This window comes from Taeniopygia guttata, chromosome 2, assembly GCF_048771995.1.
Source record: "Taeniopygia guttata chromosome 2, bTaeGut7.mat, whole genome shotgun sequence".
Lineage (NCBI taxonomy): Eukaryota > Metazoa > Chordata > Aves > Passeriformes > Estrildidae > Taeniopygia > Taeniopygia guttata.
In genome coordinates, this window is record NC_133026.1 from 73,393,650 (window position 1) to 73,411,701 (window position 18,052).

Genomic DNA, 18,052 nt, shown 5'->3' on the forward strand with positions numbered 1-18,052 from the left:
GCTTTAAAAACACGTATGCAGAAATTAAAAGATAAAATCACAAAAAACTCAGAAAAGATATTAAGAAATACCTTCTCCAAATCTCAGCAATACAGATCAGAGGTTCTAGTACCAAACATAAACATCCCCCAGGTGGGGAGAGAAGGTGCACTCCACAAGCTGAGCAGAAGTTCTTCCTGCATAATTGTAGAGAAAGCATAAAGAGATAAGACAGAAAATCTACTGCTACTCTAACACAATGGGTGTGTGAACTGAAAACCAACAAAACTCAGAGAAAAAGTTCCACCACAAAAAAAAAAAAAAGAGCTCCAATAACCCATAACCAAACCTCCATGCATTATGATAATGACAACATGACTGATCCCCTCAAAAGAACCTCCACAACATATGTCCAGGGAAAAAAAGATAACCAAGCTTAGAGAAGCTCTGCCTCTAGCCAGGGAGAGGCCAGGAAAAACCTTGGTTTTTAGACTGCGTAGATTTGTTAGCCTAACACATCAAAACCACAAAAATACAAAACCTTAGTTAAAACTAGTGAGCAATGCACATTAATCCCATCAAAACAAGTGGGGGCAGAATCTGTTTCTACTGCTAGTTTGACAGGGGGATCACATAATTTAACTTTAATAGAAGCTAAAGTGAGCCTGACTAGAAATAAAAGAAATACCCTATTGTAACCAGCCCAAAACCCCCATGCATTTTGGGTATAGATTTCCTCTGAAGTATTTCAAAGACCCAAAGAGACTCAAGTGAGCATTTAAGATAACAGCTATAAAAACAAAAGACATCAAGCAATTAAACTCCTTAGCTAGACTATCAGAGAACCATCTACAATAAGATTCCTGAAAGCAGAAGAGCAATGTATACCAAATACCTCTTCAACAATACACCGCCAACAGTGCAGAACAACTTGAAATACTGTAATCCCCATCCACAAAATAATCCATAAACCAAAAATCCAAAAAGTAGTCAATAAAACTCACTCACCCTTCAACAGCCCCATTTAGCATATACACAAATCTGAAAGAAAATAGATTTACTTTAAACTATTGTGCCTTAAATGAAATAACTCCACCATTAAGTGCTACTGTACCAAACATATTAAAACTCCAATACAAACAAAACTCCAAAGCAGCAAAGTGGTACACCACTATTAACATTACCAATACATTTTTCTCCATTCCTTTAGCAACAAAATACAAGTTTACTTTCACCTAGAAAGACATACAATATGCCTAAAACTGATTGCCCCAGGGGTGGAAACACAACCCCACCATCTACCATAGACTAATCCAAGCTACACTAAAAATAAATAAAGCTCCAAAACATCTACAATATATTGATAGCATCATTTTGTGAGAAAAAATTACAATGGAAGTGTTAAAAAAGAGAGAAAATAATCCAAATTATCCTAAAAGCTAATTTCAGGATCAAAAAAACCAAATTTGAAACCTACTCAAAAGACCCAGTTCCTAAAAATAAAATAGAAGACAAACAACATCGGATTCCCACCAAAATCATCAACAAAATCACGTCTCCACCAACCAACAAGCAAAACCCACAAACTTTCTTAAGCACCATAAACTTTTAAAGAATACATATTCCTGAATACAACCAAATTGTAAACCCTCTCTACCTAATCACCCACAAAAAACTCTTTCCAATAGAGCCCTAAATGACAACAGGCCTTTACCCAAATCAAACAAAAAATCACTCATACAATAACCCTTAGCCCAATCAAAAAAAGCCCCAAATGTAAAAAACATACTCTACTCTACAACCAAAAACCATAATCTATCCTAAAGCCCTTAAAAAAAACCCAACCTAATAAAACCCAAAACAAACCAGTAAGATTTTAAAATCAAAACTACAAAAAATCTGAAACCAACTACACTCTAACAACAACAACAAAAAAAAATTAGAAACCTAAAAAAAATTCAAACCACCTCAAAAGTAATAAACACTAAATTACAACGCATCCTGGCACCCCAACTACCAATGCTAAAGTAAATATTCAAAACAAAAATTCCCTCTCCCTAGCATACCACCAATATGACATAAAACAAGATTACCCTCATCACATAACACACCCATGTTAAAAACCTAAATCACCCTGAAATTTTAGAAATAATTACAAATTAACCTAAAAATAAAAACTTTAGTCTCATTGACAAAAAAACCCAAGAAATAGCACATACTAAAAAAACTCCACCATACAACCATCTACCAACAAAAAAACCACATTATACTCTTTTTACTGATAGTTCTTACCACATTATAGAAATAAAAATAGAAAGCAACCTCACACACCAAATCACAAAAGCTACTAAAGAAAAAAGTTAGTCAAGCCAACTCACTAAACTCAAAGCCATTCACCTAATCCTAAACATTACTAAAAAAGAAAAGTAACCAAAACTCTTATCTCTACGCAAATTCATATATAACAGCCAATACTCTATAAAAATGGCTAGGGAAATTAGAAAAAGCTAATTAACAGCATAGAAAAAAATGCAGCTAATTAAGAGCATAGAAAAAAAGCTAATGAGTAGAAAGACATCACTACCAGGATAGAGAAACTCTACCTGTAGAAGTTCATATAAATACCCATGTCCCCAAAAATAAAACTACTACTACTGGTATTACTACTATTGTACTATATATAGCTATATATTATATATATAATATATGTATTTGTAGAGTTAGAATATATATTAATTTTAGTAATAAACTAACAATATAGAGATAAAGGATAGAATGTCCTGAGTTACCTATATAATACTTATATCCCAAATCATCATAGTATTTATACTACATAACAAATTTCACACCTTTAAAACTAGTTCCAAAAGCAAAGAAGAAAAGAGAAGAAACACAGAATTTCTTTTCAAAAACTGCACTCACTCCTCCACATTCCTACTGCTAAACTGTGTTGTCTGCAGATAAACAGACGAGACAGAACTCTGCTTTTAGTTTAAGCTAACTCAGGCAAAAACTTCCCTAAACTGTAGTTTTTATTTTCTTTAAACCTGTTTAAACCTACTCTAGAGTAAACACCCAGAAGAGCTCCGACAGTTCAAGCCTATAGCCCACCAGCCTGGGCCTAAGCTGCAGCACTTCCAACGCCAGAAAAACTAATAAGAGACTAAGTAAGCCGAGCTACAGCCTACGAATATGACTGAGTTTATTATCTCTTTTAAAGCAGCAAGAAGTTTTTATTGTTCAATATTACTCATTTTTTAGACTAGTAAATACTTTACCTCTTAAATAACTTTTTCCACTTTTCTCCAAAAAAATCTTTTTCCCAAACCAATTAGAAGAGAAGCCAATTAAATTTGCTTTCTTAAAGAAACCCCTTTAGAAGTTTTTTCTCCCAAAATGGCCCTAAACCAAAACAAATACATGAGGTTACCCCTGAGTCTCCCTTTTTTCCAGGCTAAACAACAGCAGCTCCCTCAGCCATTCTTCACAGGGCTTATGTTTCAAGCCCTTCACCAGCCTTATTGCCCTCCTCTGGGTGCATTCAAGAATCTCAACATCCTTCCTAAACTGAGGGGCCCAGAACTGGACACAGCACTCCAGGTGCGGCCTCACCAGTACCAAGTACAGGGCAAGAATCACTTCCCTGGTTCTGCTGGCCACACTACTCCTGATACAAGCCAGGATGCCATTGGCCTTTTTGGTCATATGAGCACCCTGCTGGCTCATGTTCAGCCAGTTGTTGACCAGTACCACCAGGTCCCTTTCCACCTGAACACTGTCCAGCCACTCTGTTCCTAGCCTGTAGCACTGTAGGGTGCAGTTGCGGCTAAAGTGTAGGACTTGGCACTTGGAATCATTAAATTTCATGTTGACTCGGCCTGTCCAGGTCCCTTTGCAGAGTCTTTCTTTCCTCCAACAGATCAACACATGCTCCCAGCTTGATGTCATCTGCAAATTTACTGTTAGTGGACTCAATCCCCTCATCCAGATCATCGATGAAGATATTTGACAGGACTGGGCCCAGCACTAACCCCACTCATGACTGGCTGCCAACTGGATGCATTCACCACCACTCTCTGTGCCTGGCCATCCACCCAGTGAAGGGTGCACCTGTCCAAGCTATGGTGGCCAGCTTTTCCAGGAGTATGCTGTGGGAAAGTGTCAAAGGTTTTGCTGAAGTTCAGGTAGACAACACCTACAGCCTTTCCTGCACCACCAGGTTGGTCAGCTGGTCATAAAAGGAGATCAGGTTGGTCAAGCACGGCCTACCCCTCCTAAACCCATGCTGGGTAGGTCTAATTCTCCGGCCGTGCTTTTGGTGCCTGTGATTCCCCAGCCATCCTCTAGGTACTCAGGATGATCTGCTCCATAACCTTGCCAGGTACCAGGGTCAGGTTGACTGTCCTGTAGTTTCCCAGATCCTCCTTCTGGCCCTTCTTGTGGATGCATGTCACACTGGCCAGCTTCCAGTCTTCTGGGACCTCCCTAGTGAGTCAGGACTGATGGTAAATGATGGAGAACAGCTTTGCAAGCTCATCTGCCAGCTCCCTCATCACATTAGGATGGATTCCATCTGGTCCCATAGATTTGTGAGAATCTAAGTGGCTCAGCAGGCTCTGACTGCTTCCTCCTGGATAAGAGGGGGGCTATTCTGTTGCCTGACACCATCTAGCAGCTCAGGAGGACAGAGTTTCCTGAGGACAGCCTGTCTCTTTGTTAAAAACTGAGGCAGACAATGTGTTCAGAACCTCTGCCTTTTCCTCATCTTCAGTTACTAAATTCCCTCCCACATCTGATAGAGAATGGAGGTTGTCCTTGCCCTTCCTTTTGCCATTAATATATTTATAAAATTTTTTTTTTACTGTCCTTCACAGAAGTTGCCAGTTTGAGTTCTAACTGGACCTCTCTAATTTGCTGGATGATGATGGATTCCTTATTGAATGCACGGGCAGTAACCACTTTGGGTTTTGTTTGGGGGGTGTTTTTTTTAATCACAGTATTTTAAGGACAAATTGCTCACTGCTTCTATGCTTCACTATTAGTAGTCAGCTTCAAAACTGCTGGAATACTGGCCCAAAAGCAAGCCTCACTTGAAGACATGATCCCTACCTATGTTAAAAAAATTATGAGTCCTTTTCATCCTCCTTACGAAGGAGAAGGAGCAAGAGGATGACAGGCTGAGAAGATCCACAGAAAGCACAAAGGTTCTGAGTTATCAGGACAAGAGGGGTACAACTGCTGTGACAGTTTCCTACTCTCTCAGTGCTGTTCTGCCATATCAAGGTTCCTTCACAAAGCTGTCTATATCTGCTGTAAATGTGATATACCCTAGCACTTCTGTTTTAAGACAGTATGGATAGAGAGCTTGTCCCTCCAGGGAGACATTGAAATTTTTAAATTGTGGTAATTTGGAGGGAGGGGGTTTACCTTTTCCATTTCACAGGAGGCTCTTGCCTTCCTTCACAGACTCCTGTCTTTTCAAACCAAGACAGAGCTGAACCCCCATTAATCCGCCTTCTCTCCTACAGCCATAGTAATAAATGGCTCCTACCTGGCCTGAAACCCTGAAGTAGAGCCTGTCAGTCAAGTGTGATGAGAGCACAGAGCAATATAAAGCCTTTTTTTTTTTTTTTTTCAGACTTTTGGGTGTATATGTGGCATATAGTAATTTATTTCTGATGCCCATCTTGGTTATTAATTCCCCACTTTTATTAATTAGGGCAAGCAATGGAAATTTTTTGTATACATGGTCTGTCTTCTCATTGAGGCTTAATCTTCAGAGGTTATAAAGCAATGTTAGCAACAGACCATATCTAGAAAACAAGCTAGAGAACGAACTTCTGTCCAGCTGTGTTGGTTTTGCATGGCCTGGGTTTTGGTAGTGGGGAGGCCACGGAGGTGGCTTCTGTGAAAAGCTGTTAGAAGCTCCCACCATGTCCAGCAGAACGAATCTCTGATGGTTCTGAAGACAGACATACCACTGGCCAAGGCTGGACCAATTAGAAATTATGATAACGCTTCTGTGATAACATATTTAAGAACAAAATCAAAACAAAGTGGTGGCACAGTTTGAATTCCAGCTAGAGAAGACAAGAAGGTGAGAACATGTGAAGGAAACAACATGGAGACACCAAAGTCAGTGAAAATGGAGGGGAAGGAGGTGCTCCAGGCACTGGAGCCGAGATTCCTCTGCAGGCCATGCAGATCCACAGGGGTTGCAGAGATCCATTTGTTGCCTGTTGGGGAGGTGCCTGTGCCAGGGCAGGTGGATGCCTGGAGAAGGCTGTGATCCAGTGGAAGAGTCATGGGGAGAGAGTGCCCCAGCTTCGAAGATGGTGCAGCCTGTCCTTGGAGGACTGCATGCACCCTGTGGAAGAGTGACCCATGCTGCAGCAGTTTTGGGAGCACTGCTGCTCATGAGAGTAGACCCCTGCTGGAGAAGTTCATGAAGAACTGTGTCCTGTGGGAGGGACCCTACAATCTCACAGGGGAAGGGCCCCTCTCCCTGAGCAGCAGATTTCAGGTGACAAACTGACCAAAACCCCCCATGCCCTGTCTCCCTACACTGTCAGTGGGAAGGAAAGAGGGTTTGAGGGAAGATGTTTTTAAGAGCTTATTGTACTTCTCATTATCCTCCTCTGATTTTATTAGTATTAAATCTACTTTGTACCTCCAAGTTGAGCCTGTTTTGCCCTTGGAGTGTCTTCTCCCAGTCCTTATCTCAACTCATGAGCTCTTAATTAATTTTTTCTCTCCTCTGTCCAGCTGTGGCAGAGGAGGGTGAGTGAGTGACTTTCATGGGTGCCTGGCATTTGGCAATGGTAAAACCAGTCAAAGGCGGAAAAGGCAAATGATGTGGATCTGTTAAACTTTATGCAATCCACATGTATCAGGATGCCACACCTTGAAGGGTTTAGCTCAATCTTCCTTCTGCAAATTCCTGCTTAACATTCATGTAGCAATCATTTCACTAAAAGCAGTCTGCAATTATGTCTGTGAAAGATGTAAAGTGTGTTAAACTGCAAAGTTTAGTGTGTGGGATTTCACATCATTAGGGTTTTATCTTCTGCAGCCATGTTTCACAAAACAAAAGGCAAATGCACCAGTATTTAATGAAAAAGTTGGAGATAATTCTGTTAGGTGTAAACTATTGTCCAAGTCTGAAGCTAAGATTGTACCAAGCTGCACCTAAGCTCTATAAGGAGTTTAGAAAGCAAGAGGATCTACTCTGTGATTCAACAGGAGAGTCTTCCTTATTCTTTTTTTGTCTTTGGTCTCATTGTAAATCATTCTGAAATTATTCTAATTAGATTTTTCTTTGTATGTTTCATCCATGATGGAGTGAATCTTGTCATTGAGCTTTACGTCACACTTTTTTATATGTATATTAACCCCACTTTTGCTAATACCTTTTATGATGATTCTTTGAGTGACCCTAAACCATACATTTGTGACAAATCGGTATAGTTGACAGGACCCTAGATGAGAATTTGTGACGCCCTGCTGCACTGGTTTCTCTAGGAAACTCCTCAGCTTATTTCTACAAAATTTACAAGGTCTAAGAGCAATACAAGCAGAGAATAATCTCTCCAGAAACTATTGCTGTATCTGTCATTAGGCAGACCCAAGGTTATTTCTTTTCGTTTTCTTCATAATGACTGTATAGAAAGAGAGCATCAAGGCATGTGAGCAGCATCCCAAGAGTATTTCAAAATTAAATGTTAGAGAGGCGATTTACCTGATTTGGGGAACTTGCAATGTGACAAAAGAACACCAGGCAATCCTGACAGACCAAAAAAGAACACCACTACAAAACTGTCTCTGCAAATGCTGTAGTTTTGAAGGACTGCAAGGAACCAAAACCATTAAGGACACCGTCTATAGGAAACAGGCATGCTCCACATTGACTAGGTAAAGCAGTTTTCCTTCACTTTCTATTTCCTTGAACAATTCCAACCTTGGCATAAACCGCTGTGCACCATGCATTAAGCTGGGAGCCTGGCTACAGGAGGCACCCGGTCTGACAGAGAGCATCTTTCTCTTTCTGGGTGGCCTGGTAAAAATGGGGCAGTGGAAAGGCCCCTCACGAAGCTGTTCGCTCCACTTTCTAACACGACTGCTGCTTTCCTTCCTCACCACCGTGTCCTGTGCGGCAGTGTCGGGGCTTGGCCCCTGCCAGCGGCTGATGGGCCTACTGCAAGGGCCCCCTTGGATTTGAAAAAGAAATTTCTCGAGACACCGGGACTGCGACCCACGCAGACGAATTTTCACGTATATTCCGGTGGTCCCAAGGCATTTTCGACCTAAGCTTTTCAGCCCAGACCGCGACGATTGCTACCGCAGCGGAAGGAAGTCCGGCCCATCCCGCCCAATCCCGCCGCGCATCCGGGGTGGGCTGTTGGTTGTGAGGCCTCTCCCCACCTGCCCGCCTTCCGTGGCGGCGGGCGCGGCGCTGGGCGGGCCGGCGGCGCCATGCGATTTCGGGCAAAGATCGTGGATGTCGCCTGCCTCAGCCACTTCAGCCGTGAGTATGCCGGGGCAGGCTGAAGGGCGGCAGTGCCTCGCTGAGCAGCTGGGGCCGGCTTTCTCGAGCTAAGAAAAGAGGAAGGGAGGGGAGGACCGCCTGCTTTCCTGAGAGGACGTGGCATGAGGCGCTTTCCTTCGCCCCGAGGTGTTTAGGAGTCTGCGAAACAGCACGAGCTGCGTTTGTAAAAGCTGAAGGTTTTCCCATCCCGCAGAGACTGGAACGATCGCTGCTGTAACGTTCTCCTCCCTCCCTTCCTCCGGCAGGTATAGTTAACACAGTCGCCAAGTTAGCCAAGACCTGCATCCTGCGCCTTACTGTCTGCAAGCTGTATTTCATCCTCTCCGATAAAGTAGCAAATGGAGGCGCCAGTCTGTGGTGTGAGCTGAGCCAGGTGAGCCCAGGAAAGTTCACTAACCACATTTTGAAAACCAGAGCATGCAATTGGGTTTGATGTATGCGGCATTTCTTGTAGCCCTCACCTTCGATGTGCTAGGTCTCTCAGGGTCTGTCTGGTTGCAGGTGTTTCAGGTAGGATATTCCTTTTTCCTTGATAGTCACTTCAGTGTGTGCTGGCTCACATGGGCCTGCCCAAAACTGGAAACAGGAAAGTCTAATAGACTGATTAGGTGTTAGGGGAGTACGTTAATTGGTTTAGCCTGAAGCAATGAATTTTCATGGTTGTGATTCCTCAGGTGATGTGAGGCAGAGGGGAGTTTTTGGAGTACAAATGCAGTTCTAAGTTTAAGGTCTGATAAATAAAACTTGCTTCTCTTATTTGCTTTATTTCCCAACTTTCAAAAATTGTAGGGGAATTTCTTCGATGAATTTCAGATGGAAGGAGTAGCTGCAGAGCACAATGAAATCTATTTAGAGTTTGTGCCTGAGAACCTGTCAAGAGCATTAAAAACTGCCCAGAGTGCTAAGGCAGTGAAGATCAAGTTGACTAATAAACACTGTCCCTGTCTCAGAGTTGCTGTGGAGCTAGTAAGTTCAACCATGCTTTCACGTTCATTATTAAGAAAAAGTTCTCTAAAATTTTGTGTGTTTCCTAAGATCAAAGGGTAATATTTGGTGTAATTGTAGAAAACTAAAGAAGCATTGTGCCATTTTCCCTTTCACTAACCTTTCTTGCCATCATGGTTGGTAGCATACAGAACCAGATTTATATTTTCCAAAAACCAAGGAGGAGGTGGAGGAAGAATGCTGTGTTATTGAAACAAGTTTTTCTAATGTCCTTTTCTCCCTTCCTTCATCTTTTGTATCTTCTGTGGATTATTGCCTTTTCATTGAAGCCATTAGGTGAAGGAGGTTTCAGTGTTTGGCTCTGTGTTTTGCCTTTGGTTTTCCTGATATTGTATGCTGACTTCTGAGTCTTTTATTGTTGTTAACTCCGCTGATTCACCTCTTCAGCTCTTAGGATAGCTTATAGGTACACTAATGACTGATACATCACAAACTCTTCCTCATTTGATAGGGAAGCCCACTTAAAAGCATATTGATAGGAGCTGAGGGAAAACTGGAACTGAGTGTCAGGCATGTAGTTATAGCATTTCCCAGAGTGGGTCTGAAAAATTTAAATTTAGAATTCCGATCTTGTGTTTAACTGCAAGAGCATCCTCTTTTTCCCTGAAGCCATCCTTACCAAGCAGCAGTAGGATTGTGACACATGACATTCCTGTGGGAGTTATTCCCAGAAGAATGTGGAACGACTTCAGAGAACCCAGTGTGCCAGACTTTGATGTAAGCCTCTGCTTTTATTTTCCCTTCTGAAAGGGGAGCTTGCAAATGGAATGATATTGCTATAGAGTATATTACTGGTGGGGTTTGGAAAGGAGTTGAAAGGAAAGAGGAACAACTGGAGGCTACAGTTTTGCGGGGGAGGGGTATGGAACATGGCTTCAATCCTGACAAGAGAGCCCAGAACCTATGGAAACAGAGTGGGTGATTGACAATTGCTTCTGTGATGTTCATGGCAGAGGAAGGGAGGAGAAAAGGACTCGCATAGCTTTAGTCTGGAGCACCTCTAAACCAGACAAGTTTAGACTGTTTCAGCTGTTCAGATGCTGAATGGCCCAAATATCTATTCTTTCTGAAATTTATGGCCTATCTGGCAGAGTTAAAGATATAGGTGTTTCCTCCTGGTTTTAACTCTTAGCAGAATTGTAAGGAAAGGTCCTTATACAAATGTGCTCCTATTTGAGGTTATGGATGTCTGTTACCTCTATAGCTAAGAGTATTTAGATTCTGAAGACATACAGAATCTTGACATATTGAAGAAACTTTCAATATTTTGTTCTTTTATTTCAGATTTACACTGGTTGCAATAATTACATTTGCAGCAATTACGGCAGTATCATAGGAATCTTGTTCTTTTCTTTTTGGCTATAGTAATTGACTATTTAATAACACAGATAGTTAATGTGAAAGCATTATCTGCAAAAACATGCTTCTGTTTTGAACATAGACTTGGAATGTTATGTCTGGAATGATTGCTAGACTGATGGCCTGTTGGTATAATGGGAAAGAGTTCCTCTGTTCCTGAGATATTTGCTGATTTCAGATAGATTTTGTGCAGCCTGAAAGCCATAGATAACACTGTCCAAACTATGATAGAATTGAAAGTAGAAATAAATGTGTCCCAATCACATCTGAAATACCTGTGCAAATGCAGTTCTTATGTATTCCTAGGTCAGTATTTACTTACCAGTGCTGAAAACAATGAAGAGTGTTGTAGAAAGAATGAAGAATCTCAGCAATTTCATTGTAAGTTAAGGCACTTAAAGCGTGTTTTCTACAAATGTTATTTCATGAGGGACATAACATGCTGCCACATTATCTTATTTTGAGATGACTTAGACATTGAAATCAAGGCACCTGAAGCCTATGTAAAGATTGAACAGAATGATGGGGTTTATTTTAGGATTTACACTAAAAAGCTTTTCCTGGGCTTCTGAGAAAATGATGCTCTTTGTACTACATCCATGAAATAACATGGCATTGTGTTGCTACAAGCTACTCTTCATAGCTGGTAAGAAATTTCAGTCCTTCAGGAAGCTAGCTGGAGACTTTCCAGGCTATTCTATTGAGGAAATGCCTATTAAGTGAGTGTTGTGTTAGGTGTCTGTGAATGAACTTTAGGTAAACTTGATGCAGGATTTAAAGGAAATTCTGCTAATAGCCCCTGGATGTTACACTGTGCTTTAGACTGACATGTTGGATTTGCAGTCTACCCTGGATTTCTAGAGTGCCAGTGGGCCTTTTAACTGAAAGAAGCCCTCTGCAGCTGGACAGAAAAGGGATTTGGTTTTTTATTTAGTTGTTTGTGCTCACAGTCACTATAATTGACTGACATGAAAATTAGCAAGTAAGTGTTGAGCTTTGATATAGTTTGAGTTTGGTGCTGTTCATACCACCTTTGATAAATAGGAAATTTTCTGTTAACTGAGAATCTTGAAATTGAAACAGTCTCAATTTTTCAAGACTTGGAAGAGTTGAGAGATTACCCGGGTTACTGGTGGTTTTGCAAATGGCAGCCATCCTGCAAATACACATCAAACTCTTACCTTTTGTGAGGTTTTTTAGGGGCTTTTTTTAAAATTTTCTTTCCTTCCCCCATGTCCTTGGTGGATATGTTTACGCAAAGTTGAGCACAGTGCTTTTGTTTCTAGAGCTGAGGCTCTTTTCTCACACAGGATAGTTGTATGATGGGATTGAAATTATACTAAGTGCCTTGCTTTCATGTTGTTAGAAAACAAAAACATTGTGTCACAATTAATTATTTTTGCAAGATGCATCCTGGTAATAAAACTGGTCAAGATCAGTGCTGCAAAATGGTCTAATAAGTAATTTCTGATAGTACTTGTCCATTATTTGGGAGCTTGGCATCTCCATTCTATACAATTCTGATTGCAGTACAAGTATCTTTTTTTTTTTTCTTTTTTTTTTAATTACTGAGAATTCATCTAATTACAGCAGAAACAAAGTGCTTAGTTGTGCTCTAGGAATCCTCTGATCTGCTTGGGATTTATGTAAGACCTTATATAGTCTCCTTCAAATTTCTTCTTCCAGTTTTCAGGATGGAATTTGAAAGCTTTTAGCACTTTTCCAGGATTTCTGTCAGTTCAAAGTCCTTCTTGAAGTTACTGATCTGATCCAGATGTTGTCTATTTTAAATTCTTGAAAGTAGCCCTATCAGCTCCTGGTGCATCCCATTTTCTGTGTGTGTCATATAGACTGTGTAGGTGCCTTTCTATTTGTTGAATAACTGAATGGAAATCCAGGAATCTTTGCATTTCTACAGCTTCAGTCTAATTTCTGAAGCTTTTTCCTCAGCACATGAATTTCCTAAAGTGAATACTTGTTCTAAAAGTACTGGAGAGCAATTAAATTTCTTTCTTTTCATAACTTCTGAAAGTTTGGTCTAGAGTAATTCACATGGGAATGATGGGAAATGCATTTTATAGCTGAACATTCAAATGTTGGACCATTTTCAGAAAGACTTGCACTGAAATACTCCTGGAAGCTTGTATTTGAACAAAACCAAACAGTATTCTTCTGTGTGAAAGTGGGTTGCCTAAAATTGAGATTGATTGCAGGTGATTGAAGCAAACTTGAGTGGTGAAATGAACTTGAAAATAGAAACTGACTTAGTATCTGTAACAACACATTTTAAAGACCTGGGAAATCCTCCCTGGGGTAAGTTTCCCTATTACCTTTTGTGTCTGTCTGATCTCATTACTTAAGTATGTTGCTTATAACAGTACTTTTTAACTTTTATTCTTTTTAGAAAATAGCATCAAGTACTTTGGAGTCTTCAAATGAAATCTTAAAAGAAAAAGTGGAGTGGCCAGTGGAGTGTCTGTTCCATGTTTGGGGGGGTGGTAGGGGATCTCCTCCATTATTCTTGACAGTTTGGTAGGAAAACTGGGATTTCTTTTCCTTGCACTGTTGTGAAAAACAATCTGGTTGAGTTCCAGCACTTCAACAGTTTTCAGGTGTGTCCTTACAGGTGTTGAAACTGCTTTTTATGTTTGGACTAAGTGTTGTGTTCTTACACTATTAGCATCAGAGGACAGATGTCAAAGTTCTGCTCAAGGCAAAGATCTGGAAAGTATGGCTGAAGCATGCATAGACATCAAGAAGCTGCAGCAGCTGCTTGCTGGTCAGCAGGTCAATCCTATAAAAGCATTGTGCAGTAAGTTCAACAGCTTTGCTTCTGAACTCAGATTAAGTAGGGTTGTTTGCCATACTTAGTTTCAGCAGAATATCATATCTTCTGTTTTATCTGTATGAAAGTCAACTATTTTTACTGAACCCGAGGACTTGTAATATTTATATTTTTAGGCAGTTAGAGTCAGGTCCTAGGCTTTTGGGAAAGGAAAAATAAGTCTGGCTGTTTTAAAAGTCTCAAGCTGAATACTCAGATTCACTAATCATATGTATTGTCTTGTTGTCTTTGTTTTAAAGTTGTTACTAATGTTTATTATTATTTTGAGATATTATTTTTTGAAAGTCTTAAAGCCTCCAGCTTCTAGCAGAGAAATTCGAATTTACTGGCATGCTTTTTTGGTTGACTTTTTTTTTCCTTTGGATGCTTTCTTACACTGATTCTAATATTAAAATGTTTTTTATGCAGCTAGTGTTTCTAGCCATAGAAACAATACTTCCTTTTGAGCAGAAGTATATCCAGGGGTTTATGTCCTATTTTTATAACAGTGCTTTTCTTGAGAACATATGTTTGTTATGGTTTAGTGCAGATACTAAGAATTTCCCAAGGAAGATTTAAATAATTGGTGTAGTATTATAAACCTATACATGATATATTTACTTCTTCGTATCATCTTTCATAGATTATTAATACTTCACAGACCCTCAAGGATTTAAATTATCTAGTTACCCTTCTGTCAGAAGTGGTGGAAGCATTATTTTTATGGTGACATCTTCAAAAGATGTAATTTTAAGTATTTTTCCTGCTTTAAGGTAAACTTGTGTTTTAATTTTTTTCCTCACAGATATTGCACGTAAAAGAATTGTCCACTTCATCTTGCTCCATGAGGAGGTTTCACTTCAGTATTTTATTCCAGCAATTGCCTGAGTGTTTTGGACTCTTGGTCATTTTCCAACCTGAGGCCTCTTTCATGAAGTCTGAAATCTTTCCTGAGTTGCTGGAGTATTTTGATGTGAGACACTGTTAGACATAGCCATCAGATGGACATTATTTCAATATTTATACAAGTGTTCAAAATCCAGCCAGCCATTTTTGTGAATAGTTATATGCTATGAGAGACACAGTGTTGGGGAACGTTGGTCTATCTTACTCTTAGGAGGAGCAAAACTGAAATTTGTCTTAGCCACAGGTCAAAGCATCCCAAAAGCACACTCAATTAAATACTTCAGTCTCCTCAAAAACCTAAAGGTAGAATTCACTTCTGTAGCTGCTGCTGTGTGTATTCAGTATTGCGCAATGCAATCCACGTTAAGGGATCTCTGTGCAAGCTATCATACCTCCATGAAACAGGAGAGCCTGCTGGAGGGTTGCCTGATTGGTATTTGCCTGGACAAGTATGCACAGCCCTCCTGAAGTGGTATGGAATTGAATTCTGTTCCAGCAGGAATCTTTTGAGTAGACTTGCTCTAACATATCTCAGTAGCTCTGTTGGTGCTTACTTTTTGTTTAACTCTTGTACTGAGAGAATGAGCAAAAGAGTCTGGATTACTTTGTTAATGTAGGCAATGAAAATCCCTTTGTACAGAATGAACACCATATGAGGACGTGTGAGCACAGCAATTGGTGTGAAATAAAGAACAAGTTATCTGTGGATCACATTTTTTCCCATTCCAAATAGAAAACATTGTACAACCTGTGTTGTTATGGTGTCAAGACATGGTGAGACTGTGTGTAGGCTCTCATTCAGCCAAGACCATGACTGAATTTCACTCATAGGAGTACTGCCCCTGCTTCTACCTCCTGGTTATTTTCTGAAGTCTTTTCCTCCTTATTCCATGTGTGATTTATTTGTTAGCCTGGTATGTTCCATGCAGCTTTTAATTGTTTTAGTGATTGAATATGCTGCCAAATAAGACTGGGAGTTTCTTCTAGAAAGTAGCTTGTCATGGTCAGAAGTGCTGGGGTTTTGATTGTTCGGGTTTTTTTTAAGGGGCATTGATGTTAAGAGAGCAATGAATCTTTGGTCCATGGAGATACAAATGCTCAAGAGAAGGCTGAAGGAGAGGCAGTGGCAATGAGAAGATAGAATAGACTTGCAGTAATGAGTGTGATGACTGTTCATAGACCTTTCTATCTAATCCCTCTTTGTTCCTCCCTGCTCTCCCTTGCCCTGCACATTGCCTTATCAGTTGTCATATTTCCACGGACTGCCTGTAACATGCTATGGTTTGCATCTTTACTATTTGCAAAGTCTCATTTTGCCTATGTTGTAGGTTGACCTTGGTAAGCAGCCACTCACTCACACCTGGTGGGATGAGGGAGAGAACTGGAAAGGTAAAAGTGAAAAAATTCACAGGTTGAGATAAGGACAGCTTAATAGGCAAAGTCAAATACGTAATTAATTCACTACTTCCCATGAGCATAGGTGTTTAACCATTCCCGGAAAAGCAGGGCTCCATCATGCATAACACTTAGTTGGGAACACAAGTAAGACTGTATAACTCCAAATGCCCTTTTCTTCCTTCTTCTTTTCCCTGAGATGAACGCGATGCTGTATGATGCAGATATCCCTCTGGTCAGTTGGGGTCAGCTCTTCCAGCTGTGTCCCTACCAATTTCTTGAGCACTCCCAGCATATTTGCTAGTGGGACAGTGTGGCAGTAATGCCTTGACACTACATAAATGCTAATCAGCAATAATAAAAACATCACTGTGTTATCAACACCGTTTTGATCTGAAATCCAGAACACTGCACCATACAAGCTACTATGAAGAAAACAAATTCTATCACAGCCAAAATCAATGTAGCCTGCTGTTTCTTGATAGCCCAACTGACAATTAATGCAAACAGATATTTTCAGGTTTTTTTTTTTCTGGTTACTGTCTTTGTTAATGCTAACCAATCAGGATTTATATTTGTGTTTGCCTCATTTGTTTTCTTTTCCTCATCCAGTATAGAATGTGATCAATCAGATAACCATGGAATAAATACTCTGACACTCTCACACAGATGCCTTCTAAAATACTCGCATCGCTTTTGTGTCCCTTGATGTCCCTTCATGTTTGTGGTTTCTTCCTCTTAACCCTTTTTTGGTATGGTATGGAAACTTAAAACCTTCTCTTGTTTATCTTGCCTTTTGGTTACACACTGCATTACTGATCTTTATTTTTATGCTGTATTTGAAAAAGCCTTTGCATATAGTCTGATTTTTTCAATGTTACAGCAATTAAAAAAGAATTTTGATTAGAAAAAGAAAACAGAGGATGTTAAAGAGCCATGGAAAAACATATTACTTGCATTCCTAAGAAAAACCTGGGAAGAAGTAATGGACCACAGTTAACCCTTGTGAGAGGGTATGATTATTGTTTTTCATAAATGACAATTCTCAAATGGGCAGATTGCCAGTGACTAAACATAAGACTGAAGTTATTTCAACACTGTATGCTATGGAAAAAATACTGTTTCCAGAGCAAGCATCATGAATGACCCAGTTCACAGAATTTAGGCATAGACTCAGTTATGTTGCATGCAGATCAGGTGGCTAAATAGCTTATGTGATCTGGACTTAAATATCTCTGCTTTAGTTCTTCATATGTAAAACAAGAATCTTTCTGCTATACAACTGGGTGCAGTATGTGATGAATAAATGCATGAAGGATTTCCAGTGCACTTGGCTTGTCTGACAGAAGCTTAAATTTAAATTCCAGCCTTCTTATTAATGCAGGGACATCTTTGTCAGGGAATCAAGCTGTACTAGTGCCATAAATGTTTGGTTCTTCTTTGTTTAGACTGGTTGATGCATGTGTTCAACTCTTACTTCTGTAATAATGAATCTTCCACTTTGTGATCTACTATTCATGACAATCTGAAGCACAATTTATTGTGGTTCACTAAAGGACTGTTGGACATTCTGACTTTTCATATCAGATCATTGGCTAATTAGTTGGGGTTTTTTAACACTTAACAGATTTATATTTTGTGAAATGTAATGGTTTACTGTCATGTCATAGCTATGAAGAAGCCAAATTGGAGATGATTGCCTTCTACAGTGGGATAGCTGGCTGGATAAATGAAGGGAGAGCAATGAATGTGGTCTTCTTGGGCTTCAGCCAGGCTCTTGACACTGTCTGCCATGACATGCTGATAGACAAGCTCAGGAAGTGTGAGCTAGATGAACAGATGGTGAGGTGGCTTGAGAATAGGCTTTATGGCAGTCTCAGAGGGTTGTGATCAGTGGTACAGGGTCTAGCTGGAGGCCTTTGGTGTCCCCCAGCTGTAAGTATTGGATCCAGAAGTGGCAAATCCCACAGAGTGCTGTGCTGTCATTCAGAAGAATCTTGACAGGTTGGAGATTTGTTCAGAGGAGAACCTTCTGAAAT

At 40.1% G+C, this 18,052-nt stretch overlaps 1 protein-coding gene across 1 annotated transcript; it reads left to right on the forward strand.

The window, feature by feature from the left end:
• Nucleotides 1-8,345: 8,345 nt before the first annotated feature.
• HUS1 (HUS1 checkpoint clamp component) lies at nucleotides 8,346-16,677 on the forward strand. Its single transcript, XM_002194815.7, has 8 exons — nucleotides 8,346-8,503; nucleotides 8,770-8,897; nucleotides 9,314-9,490; nucleotides 10,139-10,246; nucleotides 11,195-11,269; nucleotides 13,102-13,201; nucleotides 13,569-13,700; nucleotides 14,518-16,677. The coding sequence occupies exons 1-8, from the start codon at nucleotides 8,452-8,454 to the stop codon at nucleotides 14,598-14,600; spliced, it is 855 nt and encodes a 284-aa protein (XP_002194851.3). The 5' UTR covers nucleotides 8,346-8,451; the 3' UTR covers nucleotides 14,601-16,677.
• The last annotated feature ends 1,375 nt before the right edge of the window (nucleotides 16,678-18,052 follow it).

Excerpts from the sequence above, each read along its gene's own strand:
- HUS1 (XM_002194815.7), top strand. The coding sequence starts at position 8,452 with ATGCGATTTCGGGCAAAGATCGTGGATGTCGCCTGCCTCAGCCACTTC. Across the intron at positions 8,898-9,313 it reads TGTGGTGTGAGCTGAGCCAG|GGGAATTTCTTCGATGAATT; the intron begins GTGAGCCCAGGA and ends CAAAAATTGTAG. Across the intron at positions 13,701-14,517 it reads TCCTATAAAAGCATTGTGCA|ATATTGCACGTAAAAGAATT; the intron begins GTAAGTTCAACA and ends TTTTCCTCACAG.